The sequence below is a fragment of the Amblyraja radiata genome, chromosome 9 (assembly GCF_010909765.2).
Source record: "Amblyraja radiata isolate CabotCenter1 chromosome 9, sAmbRad1.1.pri, whole genome shotgun sequence".
Classification (NCBI taxonomy): Eukaryota; Metazoa; Chordata; class Chondrichthyes; order Rajiformes; family Rajidae; genus Amblyraja; species Amblyraja radiata.
This window is the reverse complement of record NC_045964.1, coordinates 28,464,604-28,482,103: the sequence shown is the minus strand read 5'-3', so window position 1 is coordinate 28,482,103 and position 17,500 is coordinate 28,464,604. Positions and strand designations below refer to the sequence as shown.

The 17,500-nt window shown below is 41.0% G+C and overlaps 1 protein-coding gene across 3 annotated transcripts in view; it reads left to right on the top strand.

The window, feature by feature from the left end:
- cdin1 (CDAN1 interacting nuclease 1) overlaps window positions 1-17,500 on the top strand; it is a 175,811-nt gene that overhangs the window by 62,559 nt on the left and 95,752 nt on the right. For all 3 annotated transcript variants that reach the window (XM_033026960.1, XM_033026959.1, XM_033026961.1), the window contains one exon: window positions 306-378. In XM_033026960.1, the coding sequence (XP_032882851.1) occupies window positions 306-378 (73 nt within the window). The remainder of the gene's footprint in view (window positions 1-305; window positions 379-17,500) is intronic.

Below are 17,500 nucleotides of genomic sequence, written 5' to 3'. Positions count from 1 at the left end.
GAAGATGCAAGTACCTGATTCAGGGTAGTCCTTATTCAGGGACTACATTTAGTGATTTCACAATTTTTCATGTGTCAATTCTAATGCAGGTTACTGAAATAAGTAGCTCTGTGTAACATGTTTCCTTACTATAAGAGTTCCCAATGATAGGACTCAAACCTAGAGCACTGCGTGGATTACTAAGTTCTGTTGATTAATGTACTCCATTATAGGATACCGTATATATTTGAAGTCTTTTGGCAGTTCTGTATTTTTATGGTCATTGAACAAAACGTTTTGTCTTTTGTTTGTGTTCTTGTAAAAAGATGGACCTAGCACCTTCATTGATGGCAAGAATTGTGCTCGAAAAGTTCTTGCAGAAACATGACCAGACCACGCGTAAGTAACTTCTAACCTCAGTGTCACGATTGCGTAATATTGTTAACCCACTACCTAATGAGATTTTAAAATTATTTTCATTTATAGTTGCAAAAGTAACTTAGATAGTTTACATATTTGGGAATAATAAAAATGAATGTCACATTTTGTGATGCTACTTGAATGTGATGCTATATTTCCATGGTGTAAATGTTAAATATAGTTATTTGCGAATTAAGGAAGTTCAGAGTACAGATTCAAATGAATAAAAAAGCAACAAAATAATTTTGATGAACCACTCGCATTTTATTTCATTTCATCTGAGGAGTTTACGTGTAATTTATAACTTTGCTTTTAAAACGTTGTTCCTCATCATCGAGACATCGACTGAAACTTGCTTACATTCCAAGGATGATAATGTAACTCAAAGGTATTTGCTTAACTTTAAATCAGGCTATCAAAATATACATCCTTGAATGTTCCAAACCAACTTAAAATAGACAACCTACCTGTTAGAAATGTCAACAAGGGCCTAATGGAAGCAGCTCAGTATTATGTAGCCCTAGGTGCCCGAGAAAAGGAGTTTAAAAAAAAAGTGAAGGGTAGTCGTACAAGAGATTCAACCTTAAATTAATTTGCTACTGAAAAAATACATTTTGTTATTTTCCCTGTGTCAACTGCATGATTAAAACTGGCTGTTAAGTGAGCTCTGGGGACACGCTTGTAAAAGATTTATGAGTAATATTCAATGTGATATTCAAAGTGAGTCATGAATATCAGGGTAATTGCTCTCAGTGCTGGCTCTTTTAGTTGGCAGGAGTTTGTCAACTGCCCCATAAATATTTACCTAGTCTCATGTAAAAGAAAGAATTCATATTCTGCTTTTTTTTTTATCACCATGTGTAATGTTTACCTTCCATGTCTGACAATGGTAGTATGAAAATGACGCACTGGGCTACATTCCCTGCTAAACCCTGTTCATCATTTTAATAGGAGAGGAAAGAATGAGCTTAGATATTGTTCAATGGTGCAAAACAGTTTGTATGGTGGTTGTAGAATTTTATCCAAAATTGTTCTGGTCTATCTAGATTAGTTGTGTAGTACCAGTGCAAAGGGTTCATCTCATGAATTAACCTTCCCCCACCCCTAACCCCCACCCTGTCCTCCCAGCACCCCTCCCCCTTCCAGTTCAATATCATTGCAATGGGCACAGCCTCTAAAGTAACCTGCAGTGATGCTTTTTGAGCAAATCACATGATGTCAGAATCGTATGGTTTCGATTTAATCAAGAAAGAGATTAAAGTAGATGTGTGTTATTTTCAACTTCGCCGCAGCTCCGCCATTTGTCAAAGTCAACGTTCTGATTGCTTTGGACCTACTGCTATCCCATACTTGTCAAAATAGTAGTCGGTATGGGCTGAGGCTGGTAACCTTCCAGATAGTGGAAAGCAGAATCTAGCCAGATACTTGAAATGTCTTTTTAATGTCTTTTAAAGATAAATTAATTATAACCTATTGATTACTTAATTGAAAACAAGGTTTTGAAGATTCTGAAATTTTACCAATAATGCCATAACTGTTCACGTATATATAGCCTGTAATTAAAATAACTATTTCAAAGTGTGATTTTTTAAAATGAAATAAAATAATATTTTTTTAATGTTCTTGCTTCTGAAACTAAATTCCTTTCACTATGATTATAGTCCAAGTTTAAGCTTTGATCTCCTTCCATTTAATTTCCAAAAATGTAATGACGGGTAATAAAATTGCCATTTTATATTAAACGTTGCTATTTACTGAAAGAATTAAGGTTCTTTTAATATGTCTCTAGAAATGCTAGGAGAAGCTGCAGGCTAGAATGACTTATATTCTGACACACATTTCCCCTTCACAGCAGCGACCTGGCTGGCCTTTGGCAATGAAATTCAATGCACATGGCTCCGCAGTCAAATCATCAAATTTCCCTGTGTGTATATTAGAGTTTTGTAATGTGTTTCCATTATGAAACAATGCTGGGATAATTGTCTTTGGTGGCAATTAGCTAACAGGTTTGTTCAGTGCTATTGGCAGGAGCATCCATCATCCCTTCCCTGACCACACTTATTTCATCTGCTGCAGACTGCAAAGATCAATAGAATATGTAGGGGAAATCATCCCCACTTTAATGGGCTGCAACACTGTCCTTTCCATGTATTATTATTTTTCTCTTTGTTTTGCCAAGTAATTGTTAGCCTGCTGATAGCACAACATGCCTGTTTTTGTGGAGAACCCTATGTGTAATCTGGTGCTTCTAAGAAGCAGTGTTGTGGGTACAGTGTGCAGCTTTAAGTTAATTAAATTTTGTTTTCTTAATGTGAGAAAGAATCAATACATTATAAGTGACTTAAAAAAAATATTGAATTTTACATAGTGATGTGAATATGACATAAACTGGCTACATATTGACAGATTTGAAAAATGGAATTGGGTGAGCTGCAAATTAGTGCATGCAAGATACTTTGTTGCAATTCCAATTGAGCATGGTGTACTTTCTGTCAGTCCTGTAAGTTTGAGATCTTGGAGCAAACATTAATGTTTCCGATTTTTTAAATTGTATATCTAGGTTTTGTTATACTACATAGTACGTGGATGATGAAACCCATCACTGCTAACAATGTGGAAAAACGTTTATGCTTATGCCACATTTAAAAGTGGATTAAAATTGGTCACTAAAATGAAGTGAATGTCAACATGTAGTAAATATCTTTCCAGTGAGTTGGTGCTGATAATACAGAACAGATACCTCTGTGTAAAATGAAAGACATGCATTCGGTAATGTGAAGGTCATGTTATCTGGAACAGAGAAGAGGGATGATATTTCAATATGGAATGAATGGAATATTTAAACCACATATCTCAAAGATGATTGCAAGTTCATGATAAAATTGTGTTTTTTGGAAATAATCACATTTTATCATGGATAAACTCATGGACAAACCCAATATGACAAAATGCTTTCTTAGAATGAATATTATTTTTATTTTCCTGTAATTGTTCTCCCTTAGTGGCACCTGCTAAAAGAATTACCATGGGATTATGATTTTTTTCTTTGGAGAACAAATATTCATGTGGTTATTTTACATAATTACTCTTTTGATGTAATTTCTTAAAGTAATAGGTGATTTATTGAATTATGTGGCAAACAGTTGACATTTCAGAATAGATTTGCTTAAATATGCAAGATAAAATCCATTTTTGAAGTATTGATCATTTCAAAGAAGAAGGTTCTTTATCCAGATTATGCAAAAAGTAAATTAAAAAAAAGTTAAGTTTGGAAACAAATATTTGATCAGATATTTAGGATGACTTGCTCACTCAGAGTATAAACCTTTTACATCTGGAACCTGGCTTGAATCCATTTTGGGAAGCTGATCTGATAAAGTGTCTGCTAATAAACAACTGTTAAACCCAAATGAGTTTGGCAGTCTGAATCCAGTTCAAAGTAAACATGATCCATGTGCCACAGTTCAGTAGCAATTATGCAGTCTTTCTCAGGGAGGATGTTATATGAAACAAAAATTTCCCGAATCTCAAATCATTTTAAAGGAGTATTCCAAATGTCTAAACTTCATAATCCTGAATATTATAAATGTTTATATCATTAGACTTTACAGTACCATTCTGTCAATCTGTGTTTGTTTTGTTTTAAAGTAGATTGTAAGAAGCAATCTGGGTAAAGGTATTTTATCTGGGTATTTTATTTGTAGCGACATCATGAAATTCCTTTCTAGCGACATTGAATGGACAATTTATTTCAGAGTATAAATGTATTTTAGAGCAATATACATGCTTACCAATGTTGAATTATTTTACATCAATGAATATCAGCATTTTAAGTTGTTGAGAAATCAAATTGCTAATTGCATCCATTGTGTGAGTCCAAGCAAAACAATAGCATTCCAGTGTATTCAAGTATTTATTGAGTTTTAATGTTAAGCTTGGTCAGATAACGCACACTGATGACTTTTAATAAAAATGATTTATGCTTTAACATACGTTAATGGGAGCTGAATTATAGTCATACAGAGTGGAAACAGGCCCTTCGGCCTATCTTGCCCACGCCGATATGCCCCAACTACATGAGTCCTACCTGCATGCGTTTGGCCCATATCCCTCTAAACCTATTCTATAAATGTACTTGTTCAAATGTTTTTTAAACATTTTGATAGTACCTGTTTCAATGACCTCCTCCGGAAACTCATTCCATTTACCTACGACCCTCTGTGTAAAAAAAAAGTTGCCCCTCGGGTTCCTATAAATTCGTCTCCCCTCTATGTTCTCTGGTTTTTGTTTCCCTACTCTGGGTAAAAGACACTGTGCATTTAATCTATCTATTCCTCTCATGATTTTATACACCTCGATAAGATCATCCCTCATCATCCTGCACTCCAAGGAATAAAATCCTAGCATGCCCAACCTCTCCCTATAACTCAGGCCCTCCAGTCCTGGCAACATCAATCTTCTCTGCACCGTTCCTCGTAAATCTTCTCTGTACCCTATATTGTTATAATATTTGAAATAAAGTGATTTTAAACATAATCTATAGATATCATTTTGCCTGTATTTAGCGTCTAAGTTTTATTACAAACTAGACCAAGTGGGACCCATTGGGCCCCCGTCTCCAACGCAATAATCCACCACTCACCCATTCGCCCAACGCAAACCGTTTCCACGACTCACTCATTCCCCCAACGTAACCCGTTCCCCTAACGCAATAATCCACCACTCACCCATAGCCCCCATGGGAGGCCTGGTCCCCAAACGCAACCCATTCCCAAATGTAAGATTCCACCACTCACCCGTTGGGTCCCTGTCACACGGGAGGCCTGGTCCCCCAATGCAACCTGTTCCTTAACGTAAGACTCCACCACTCACCCGTCCCCCCAACGCAACCCATTCCTCCAATGCAATATTCCACCTGTGAACAGCGCACGTCATTTTAAACTTAAAAAAAAGAAATGCAATTACACTAAGAATTTAATGTAATGTAGGTGCCACCAACAAGGCCATCTTTTGTTATCCAAATCTAATCATTAAACTGTGTTGTGCTGGGTTAAGCTGGCAGATTCTTCCTCTTTGTTATCCAAATCTAATCATTAAACTTTGCTGTGCTGGGTTAGGCTGGCAGATTCTTTCCCTGAAGGACATTTGCTGTGAAGGACTCAGTGTACTAGGATAGAAACATTGTAACCGGTAGGGCATTGTGACATCATAACTGCCTAACTGCCAGTGCAGATTTGAAGAAATCCAACTTTTAAATGTCACTTTAAAACTTTAAAACTCCCCCACTACGTCCCTCTCCTTACAACAGAGATCAGCAGCAGAGATCACATTGTGATGTCATTTTCGGTTTTCGGAATCTTCACGGCAGCTTGTCAGCTTTTTTTCGCTGTTGCCAGCCGAGCAACCTAGGCAGCTTTTTAGGTTGCCAAATGACCACCGGGGCGCCAGGAAGATGGCTGCCCTGCCGGCAGTCTGTGCGTTTTTTCAATCTTTTTGTTATTTTTTAGTTTGTTAAAAGTTTTGTTTTTAATATTCTTCGGTTTGTTTTATGGGGGAGGGGGGAGGGGATCGGGGGAAACTTTTTTTCAAGCTCTTACCTTCCCGGAGATGTAGTCAATTTTCGGATCCCATTCTCCGGGCTCTGCGGCCTTCCATCAATGGAGCTGGAAGCCTCCTCGGACTGTCGTGAGTCCCATCGCGGGGCGCGGACTCAACATCAGAGCTGATCCCTTGCCTGGGATCGCTCCCACCGCGACCTTTAACATCAAGGGCTCACAGTCTCGGGTGAGGCTAGTCGGGAAGCCCCAACGTCGCAGAAGGTTCACCAGCCCCGACGCGAGGTTCGATCGCCCGGTGCGGGGGAGCTGACATACCCCTGATGTGGGAGCAGATCGCCTCGACGCAGAGGGCCCGAACGCCACCGGCTACGGGAGTCAAGATCGTCCCGTCAACGGGGGCTCGAGGCCCACGACCGAGGAAGAACTAAGGGAAGGACTTGAACTTTATTTCGCCTTCCATCACAGTGAGGAATGTGTAGGAGTCACTGTGTTGGATGTTCATGTTAAGATGTGTTTTTGAAGTGATCTGTTACTTTTAATTGTATGACTAACCTGGCCAATGAAATTCCTCATATGTTGCAAACCATACTTGGCGAATAAAGTCTGATTCTGATTCTGATGACAGTATTGGTGGTCATTTAAGACGGCTTGCATGACGCGTGCGATAATGTGCTCGGACGAAGTGCGTAGTTACCAGTCGGAATTATGCTCAATGAAGCATTCACGTATTATTTCTGCTTCAAATAAAGTCACAAACTAAACATATTCACCAATCAAGACATGATATATACCACAATGACCTGCAGCAAAATTATAATACAGTAGCTCAACTCTTTGTACACGTTGCAATGAATGCAATTTCTATTATTTCTTTCCACTTCCAAACAAAAATGTGGTTGGATTATTCAGTGTATGATCAACCTATGTCAATAAATCCTGGATCATGGTAACATATATGCTTAAACATGCACACTACAGATTGATGCAAGCATATTTTCTGTGAAGGACCGAAAATTATCATGACATGGTCATTGCATGGGTCTTTTCCACTTGAATCTTCAATCATCAATCTCTGTTGTGCCCAGTCACAGCAAGGTAAGGATAAAGAATTGAATCGATCGGTTTGACACCTTTGAAGGTAGACACAGTCAGGGGCGGAAATCCCAGGGAGGACAGGTCCCCTCTCTGTTTTGTGAGGTGGGGGACATCCCCCCCAAGTTTTTGTAATCCGGATTTTAAAACTCGGTGAAATCTCCGCTTTCCGCGAGACAGTGGGGATGGGACTGATGATCAAGGGCGCCGATTGGACGAGAGAGGCTTCGGTCAGCAGGCAATGGGGGCGGGACATGATGATTCAGCGAGATCATTGGAGGAGGGAGCACGGTGATTGCTTGAAGTGGTATGAAACTGCACTTGAATTTGGTGGCCTTGCACCCTGCTTGAAGTGGTAAGAAACTGCACTTGAATTTGGTGGCCTTGCACCCTGCTTGAAATGGAATTTCAAGGAATAGCCGTGAGTCAACTGCCAGCCCACCAGCCGTGAGTGAGTGAGTTGCCAGCACAACAGGCTTGAGTGACTGCGCTGCCAGTCCAAGATTCCATTCGGCCCACAATGTCCATACTAGCCCTCTGGAAACCAGTCCCTTCAGCCCACAACACCCATAATAGCGCTCCAGAAAGCGCGCCCCCCCCACCACTGGCCACCAATATTGGAATTGGTGGAGAGGTGGAATATTGCGTTGGGGGACCAGCCCTCCCGTGTGATGCTGGGATGCCAAGGGTCCCACTTAGTCTAGTTAATATATTAAAATGAATACAATAAAATCAATTGTGCAAATGAAAAGATGTCTGAATCGTTCAGTTTTATTTTGTATTCGTCCGCTTCCAGATCCAAATCACCGTCTCTAACTTTACACAGGGATGGATTCAGTGAGTGTAGACTGAACTCCCCTCTCCCCTCCACCCTCCTCTTCCCCCCCTCCTGCCCCCATCCCTCCTTCTCCACTCCCCCCTACCCTTCTCCCTTCCCCTCTTCCCCCCTTCTTCCCTTCCCCCTCTTCACCCTCCCCGCTCCACTCTTCTCCCCCTTCTCCAGGGAAGGAGAGGGGGAGATGGGGAAGTGAGGGGAGTGGAGAAGGGGAAGAAAAGTGGAGCGAGGAGAAGGGAAGAAGAGTGCAGCGGGGAGAAGGGAGGAAGAGGGGGGAAGGGAAGAAACGGCTCACGTGCTCGACACCACTGCAAATTGTTCTGTTGCTGTTGTTCCCTTAAAGGGCCTGTCCCACTTTGCAAATTTTTTTTCGGCAACTGCGCAGTCGCCGAAAAAATCGCAAAGTGGGACAGGCCCTTTAAGGGAACAACAGCAACAGAACAATTTACAGCGGTGTCAAGCGCCAATCCGCTGCCTGAGTTGCTGGTTCACAAACGAGCAGCAACTCCACAAGGCAAGACAGGGAACAAGGATAAAGGGCCTGTCCCACTTACGTGTCCTTGGCACGCAAATTACGCAACCTCATGGTCGCGTTGAGCCGCGATGGTCCTGCGAAGGTCGGGCGCGATTACATGCGTACGCACAGCCGTCTGGAGCGCGTGACGTCATTTGAAGATGGACACAAAGCTGGAGTAACTCAGCGGGACCGGCAGCATCTCTGGAGAGAAGCAATGGGTGACGTTTCGTGTCGAGACTCTTCTTCAGTCTGAAAAGAAGGGTCTTGATCCAAAACGTCACCCATTGCTTCTCTCCAGAGATGCTGCCGGTCCCGCTGAGTTACTCCTGCATTTTGTGTCTATCTTCAATTTTCTTGGCCCCACCCTGGGAGTAGGAGTGGGGGCGGATCCGGACCGCAACGGCCGTGAGCCCCAGGCCGAGTTTGGCGATCGTTTGCCTGCTTCTGCTGCTGTTGAAGGTGAGACGTTGCGTCGCGCCCGGGTCTTGGGCCTGTCCCACTTTGGCCGCCAGTTCCGCGACAGGCCATTGGCGCGCGAAGATTTTGTTCACTACTAAAATTTCGGAGCCACGCGCGATGTTGCACACAACTTCACCCCCCTCCGCGATTCTCAGTGGGCCCAGCCCTGCGCGGCCATATACGATGCCCGTGCGCCTCAACGCGACCACGAGGTCGCGTACTTTGCGTGCCAAGGACACGTAAGTGGGACAGGCCCTTAAGACAGGAGCTCTCTGAGAAATGCCGGCACAGTTTGCATCAGGCAAAATGACACGGCTTTTAGGTTGCCCGGCGGGACTTTAGGGGCCAATGGCACCAGGGCAACCGTTAATTTCGAGCCCTGTTTGTGTAAATGAGATCCCATTGTGATTGGACGACTGTGAGATGGCATTGTGACATCACTGGAAGCTGCTAGAAAAGTCTCACTCACAGCCAGTTATTATTTTCAAAGTTGGCTTTTTTTAAACTTTATTTATCAATAACTTGTGAAATATAACGTCAACTGTGAAGAAACTTGATACTAACGATCACAGGAAAAAGCTGAGTAAGATTCTGCAAAAAATGTTGTGCTGTTGTGTACCGTTTTGGGTTAGTTCCTTGATCTCACCGACATACAAACAAGACAAGACAGATAGATATCAAATGTGAACTTTGGCTTGCCTCATATACTGTACAGCCTCAACTTCAATTTATTCAGTTGTTCCATGTGGATATGTATTTTCAGTTCCAATAACTTGATTTGTATGTACCAGACACATAGTATTGCCTCAATTATTTTTAAGGGACCACAATTATAAAATGTCTTTTAATGCTTTATAGATTATCATTGATAACTTGAGCTAGAGTTTATGCAGTATGCATAGTGATGGAAACAAATTCATTAAATTGTTCCTGTGACACAAAATAGAGCAGATACGTGTCATTCATACCAACCATTCAATATGGCATATTTACCTCCATTCTACCTTTTTTACACAATATTTATATAGCATATTTTCTTTCAAGGTCAAATATCTATTGGTCTGGAATACACTCAATGACTCAGCATTCAGAGAATGCTATCAAATTTCATCTGCCAGAGTGGACTTATTCTGATTCTTATTCTGACTGTGACCCCCTTCATCTCCGCCCCTATCTTGCCCCAGCTTTGTATGTTTCTTATAGCTTCCAAAGAATGCACACCTGCTCCGCTAATCTCTTCTCATCAGACAATTCCCTTAACCCAGAAGTATGTCCAATGAATTGATGTTGCACAATATGCAAGGCAAGGATTTCCTTCCTTGAATGAGGAGACCAGATGCACCAGATATGGTGGCATTTGGATTCTAACATCATCCAATATCTCTTAATATATTCTGCTATCCACCATTTTTCCACCTCGATTAGATCGGCAAACATGGACACAGCATTTGGCTCCATCATCCAGGTCTTTAATATTGATAGATAATAGGTGAAGCCCAAGAATTGGCCCTTGGCTGCAATCCAATATTGACTCTTTTGTTCCTGTTCTAGCTCTTAAACAGTATTCTGGAGATGCTGATTGAAAAAGTAAATCCCATAAACTATAATTTTAATAACTATGTTTGAAAATATAAATACTCTATATCATTTGGTTGACCCACACTACCTGACCAGTTACATAGATTTGTCAGTTTTCCTTTCATTCATAGATGCCCATTTTGTCCAATCATATTACTATGTTTTAAGTTTCACCCTTTCTGAAAGAATAAAAAATACCATTGATGAAATATGAAACTACTTGCCTCATGCTAACTGGCCTATCTTTCTTTTAATCTTTTTTTTTGAATAGCAGGATGATATTTGCCGCCTTTTACTCTGGGAGAACCAATCCAAATTCTAGAGAATTCTGAAAGATTAAAAACAGAAGCATTCTTTACTTGAACATAGAACAGTATATAGCAATGTCACAAAATTTTGAGATTTAAAAAATCAAGTCTGCAATAAAAAGAAGTTTAATTTGACACCTAATTCACTTTCATATCTTCAGTATTAAAAAAGGTATGGCCATTTTCATACTCGGTAATTAGCATCTTGTTCCCTATTGCTTTTCCATTGACTTAACACAAAAGCTGTGATCGAGGACAGTCAAAAGCCCATAACTTTCTTAAAATTCAAGAGAACTGAATGAAATTTTCAGTTATTATAGATTGAAGCATTCTGAAACAAATATAACACATCTTACTTGGATGACGTGAAATTAAAGCATATAATTAGTTAACATAATTGTAGCTAATTACAAAATTGACCGTTGTGACGGAAATAGTAATAAACACCCAGAATGCCTTGAAAATTCAAAAATGTGATATTCTCAAGATCAGAACTTTAATATTATTGTATTATATGCTGTAAGTCCGTAACAGATAGGTAAATAAATTACAATTTCTAGCAAAAGACCTTTAAGGAGAAGATCAGTTGCTAGCTGGTACATTGGCATATCATAATCAGTAGCATCATCATATTCCTCAGATTGTAACCAATAAGCAACTCTGTACACCTTGTTTTTCCTCAACTTTTCAATTTTGGCATTGTAAACTACAAGTTTTGGCTCTTCAAACCACGCATGACATGCCTTTCTGCCCACTACTTTCTCATTAAGAATGTCCTGTAGATCATCACATTTGGAGTAGTCCAAATTCGGATAATCTCTGCGAATGCTGTCGAAATCAGTCTCTTTTGCTGGGCATTTGGATTGACAATTTCGCATTTCTTCTTTGGAGACATCTGTTTAAAATGTAAAGGAAAAAAAACACTGAACAGCATTAACAGAAACAAGTTATTATTTGCAGTTTTAGAAAAAAGGTAGAAATGATAAAGTTAAACTCTAAAACAAATAGTAAATACCCAACAAAATATTCATATTCATCAGTTTCATCAAATCAATAAAATTCATCTAATCAATTAAATTCATCTAAATTCAATTACTAGATCTAAACATCTATCCATTTCTTAAGAAAAGGCTACATTTTTTAAATAGCCAAAGTATCCAAATAACAAACTGATCCCATTCACACAAGAATTCACAATATAACATGATTTTAAAATCTCACTGTCATGAACGTATGCCAGACGGAAGGAATTTAATGTTTAATTCCCATAAATTAATCTAGAAACATCCACTCTCAATATAATCAAAATTATTATTTTATGCACAATACATATGGCTAAAACTGTTGTGGATATTCAGTATAAAAATATTGAATATGGGTAGACAATTACACCAAATATATATATACGATTTAGATGCTCTTATGACATGATTTACAAAAAAAAATGAGGATTTTAATCATCTTGCGAGTGGGTGTTTCTGGAATGCGATCGATTGGAACGTTGCCGTTGCCGTGAATTTTAAGCCCATATCGGCAGGCAAAGACACAGCCGGTTCGTATGGGGCCCAAATAACATTTTCGTGTTGTAAAATTAGATTAAAGCCACCCAAGAAGCAAGATTATATGTGAAATAGACGACTTACCTTTTTGTTTTGTCTTGATATTACGATCCATCACGTTGAAGGCGTTGAGGGCGTTCGAAGTCGCTTTTTACTTTAATCCAACTATTAAATTGTCCAGCGATTTTTTTAATTAAAAAAACCGGGAACGGAAGTCCGATCGATTTTTCTTCATCGACTAGCAGCCCGAGGAAATCCCTCTCCGACAAGCGATACAAATCTGCATTTTAATCCCGCCCCCCAAAAGGCGCCAAAGTCGCGCACAAGGCCAGTTGCAGATCTGCAGCGCCGCAGAAGGTAGGTTTTGTAACATCGCTACAGTATAGCACAGGAATATCCCTTCAGCCCACAATGTTTGTACAGAACATGATGCCAGGTTAAACTGATCTCAACTGCCTACACATGGTACATATCCCTCTATCTCCACAGCTTAACCAGAACTGCATCAAATGTGACCTAACTAAAGTCCTGTAGAGCTGCATCATGACTTCCTGCCTCTTATACTCAATGCTCCAAGGCATTGATGGCAGACATACCATATGCCTTCATTACCACCCTATGTACTTGTGCTACCACCTTCAGTGAGCTAAATTTTATCATGGCCTTGCCATCTCCACTGCCATCTTCTATATCTGCTTTTCTGCTCAGCGCAAAAATAATTTTCCTTCACTATTGGCAGCTGCTATTGAGCTCTATCTCAAATCCTACCACCGTATTTGCTTTGGCCTGCATGGAAGGTCTATTTATTTGCTTTTCTTCTGCTTTCTGCCTTTTAAATATTTTATTCTTATTCTTCCCAGAGTTATATTTCCCTTTACAGGGGTAACTTAAATTTATGTTAGTGTTCCAAAATACATAACTCTTAAAAATTGAAACACTTTGAGTGTGGCTATTGGGAAGGAATATAAGCAAATTGTTTCATGACTTGGTTGAATGTTGTTGGAAGACTTTTAAAACAGTTTGTTGAGGCCATGACCTTTGCACCTTTTGGGTCCACTGCCAAGGTAGTGATGGTGAGCTTCTTGGGTTTTGCATAATAGGAAATGTAGATATTTGGGCAGGCAACTCTCCTGACCACATCTATGGAGTCCTTTTCTTCACAACCACCCATCATGACCTTCCAAATTAGTTCCATACCCTGATGCTAATCTCTTCTGCATCATCTGAGGAGTTTACAGAAAGGGCAATGCCGGTCTACCGATCATTTCTGCTTGCTTTTTCTCCACAAAACGAAGTTGGCTTCATTTTTTTCCTCAGTGTCCCTGTCCACCACCATACACTTCCCCAAATCTGTAATTCCTCTGAGAATTGCCATTTTGATGAAATCCCATTTTCCAGCTCACGATTTACTTTTTTGCACATAACTTGTGTAATAACAACATTGGACCATTTAGCCCCTTAAATTTGTTCTGCATTCACTTTATACCTACCTTTGTCGTATATCTATTAATATCTTTGGTTAACAAAAACCTATAACTGTTCATTTGGAATTCATAGTTGAATGATTTTGGACAAGCTTTTTGCCTTTTACTTTCACCAGTCCTTCAGGCCACTAAAGCATAGAATAGAATAGAATAGAATAGAATAGAATTACCTATTCTACTTTCACCAGTCCTTCAGGCCACTAAAGCATGTTACCTCTCAACATGTATCCCATTTAGCTATTCACATGTTCTCATGTATGTATTTTAGTTCCCTTTGTCCCTCATTTTGTCTCTTGCTCTCATGACTCATGTTGCTGTTTAGTCATCCTATGCTCTGTAACAAAGCATTTCACAAGGCATTTCGGTTTGTGTCTAAGGTAGACACAAAATGCTGGAGTAACTCAGCGGACAGGCGGCATCTCTGGAGAGAAGGAATGGGTGACGTTTCGGGTCGAGACCCTTGTTCAGACTGATGTTGGGAGTGGGCGGGACAGAGATAGAATGTAATTGACAGTAAGACTGGTGGGAGAACAGGAAAGGGGGAGAGGATGGAGAGAGAGGGAAAGCAAGAGCTATTTGAAGTTAGAGAAGTCAATGTTCCTACCGCTGGGGTGTAAGCGACCCAAGCGAAATATGAGGTGCTGTTCCTCCAGAAGCGTCAGATTGGGAATGGGAGGGGAAGTTAAAGTGCTGAACAACCGGGAGATCAGGTAGGTTAAGATGGACTGAGCGGAGGTGTTCAGCGAAACGATCGCCGAGCCTGCGCTTGTCCCGCCGATATACAGGAGTTGACACCTGGAACAGGGGATACAGTATATGAGGTTGGAGGAGATGCAAGTGAGCCTCTGCTTCACCTGAAAAGACTGTCGTAGTCCTTGGATGGAGTCGAGGTGGGGGGGTAAAGGGACAGTTATTGCATCTCCTGCGTTTGCAGGGGAAAGTACGGAGTCAACTCATGTATATCGGCGAGACCAATCTGACCTTTCTGTCCTGGGCCTCCTGCATTGTCAGAGTGAAGCCCAGCGCAAATTAGAGGAACAGCACCTTATATTTCGCTTGGGTAGCTTGCACCCCAGCAGTGTAAACATTGACTTCTCTAACTTCAAATAGCCCTTGCTTTCCTTCTCTCTCCATCCACTCCCCTTCCCAGTTCTCCCACCAGTCTTACCGTCTCCGACGACATTCTATCTTTGTCCCGCCCACTTCCCTGACATCAGTCTGAAGAAGGGTCTCGACCTGAAACGTCACCCATTCCTTCTCTCCAGAGATGCTGCCTGTCCCCGCTGAGTTACTCCAGCATATTGTGTCTATCATCGATTTAAACCAGCATCTGCAGTTCTTTCCTGCTCGGTTTGTGTCTATGCATGCTTGTTTTTAGTTTCTTCCTAATAGTTTCATTTTCATCTGTAATATATTACTTTTGTGGAGAAGGGTCAAGGACCTGAAATGCTAATTTCAGTTTGTCCACATATACTGCTTGACCTAGTAGTGGTCATTTTCCATGTGTTGATGCTGACATTGGATAGTGAAAATAGAGAAAAGCCTGAACCATTCTAAATGTTCACTTGTTGACATATAAGTCATTAGAGGCTGGAAAAAAACACGGACGAGAGGTGCAGTTTGTTTGGAGAGAAGAGTATTTTTTTAATGTTCGCAATTTAGGCATGTACAAGTTCATTATCGGGGAAGCATTACAAAGTCAAGCAATTAGAACAAAGACATTGGAGTAGACATGTTTGTTGAAGAATTTGTAAATAATATTGTAAATGTCATGTTTGAAGTAAAAATCATCCAAAATTTCAAGTATGTAATATTGCTTTCTGTTTTATCATGAGCCAATTCCCTTGGTGCATTTACTCCATTGCAAGTTACTATATGTTGGGTTGCAGTTGAAAAAATCCAGTTATCCGTTAAAAAAAAGTCCAGTTCATGTGTTGCTATTTATAGGCAATGCTATAGGGAGGTTGCACGGCAGTCGAGGTCAAGACCCGTAACCTGTACTGTTGCCACGCAATGCCTTTTGGAGTACAAGCGGTGAATGTCAGGTAAGCACTTACTATGGCTGCCAGTACAGCGGGCACGTCTTCTGTCCCAGCATCCGGACTCCACGCTGACTGGTTTCACACTCGCGACCGGTGCTTGGCAGCTGAATCGCCCGGGGGAGGAATCCCCGTGTGTGGGTCGGGGTCCAGGGGGGTGAATCACCCCATGTAGTGCGGGGGGTCGGGGGGGGAGGTGAATCACCCTGGTGTGGGGGTCGGGGTCCGGTGCTGGTGCAGCGCAGTCAATGACTGGATCGGCGGAGGGACCAGACGGTCCCCAACTCTGCTGCAGCTGACGGGGACGTTGCCGGGTTTATGGCCCCGTGTGTCCGCTGCCCGGAGCCACGGCCCCGCTCCACCCGGCCCCGTCGGGGGGGAGACAGGGCGGAGGGCGGCTGTGGCCGGACATCACTGGCCCCACAGTGGGAGAGTGAGGGCTGTCCCGAGGGGTTCGCTCCTTTGGCCGCTTGCACTGGAGTTCAGACTGGAGGGTGATTCCAGCCCCGGGCGTTCGTGGGCCGAGACTTGCCCTCAATCCGCCCGCACGCTGCTCTTTCGCAAGTCAGTGAGCAGCCGTGATTTTGGTTGTTTTCTCTCACGGTTATCCTTATTTCCACAATATTTGACAGTACAAAAATTGACCATTTTGGCGGTTTCTAACAGGTAAGAACGTACGTGTTTCGTGTGTTACTAGTGTATGCCGGAAGCTACCTTGTACTCCAGAAGGATTGAGCAACTCCGTGCGTCACGCCCTTTGACCTGATGACTTTATGTGCAACCCCCCTTGGAGTATTTGTATACATAGGTCTTGGAGTTAAGTGATAACATTATTAACTTTCATTATGCTCTAGCTAATTTCCCTCTACTGCCAAATATCTTGCTACCTCCCCAACCCAACCCTTCATCCAATTAAAAAATTTATTTCTTCAAAAACTTATTATTCTAATGTATCTTGTTTTGTTTAATGAGACAAATGAAAATGAGGAACGTTCACCTGCCTTTGAGCTGTATTGCAAATTGTGTAAACATGGAATAATATTGGTTCTGAATGATGTGTTCATACCTGCTCATTATAGTACTAAAAGGAATGTTAACGAACAGTGCATTTGTGTGAAACAGGATCAGTTGGTTGTTTTCCCCTACTTTGTCAGCGGTAAACATGTACCATATCACTTTTGTCAGTTACTTGTGATATTGGGGAAATATTGTTTTATTTGGTTGTTCTGTGCATTATTATATATTTTTTGCGGTGAACATGTAAATTTGTTCAACTAAGTAGAAATAATTGTTTCAGTCGGGTAATTGTCTGTCTTGTAAAATAACAAATTGCCTTGAGTCATACTTGGAGAATGCCTGAACTAATGTGAACTTTGCTGTCTGCATATCTTTGGCACAAATAAAATGACTAGTAAATTAGTATCTGAGCTGTCAAATCTAATAAAACTGTATTTATAAATAACATGCAAAACCTGGTCAAATAAACAAACGTCATACAGCTGACAAGAGTTCATATGCAAAATGTAGATTTAAATCTTCATAGATATTCCAGAACTGATGCAGTAATTGGCTTTCATCTATTGCCACAGTATAGAATAGTTTCAAAGGTGTGATAGTAAGGAAACTTAAAAACAACATATTTAATAGAACAGCTTTTGACCAGTCCTCTCCA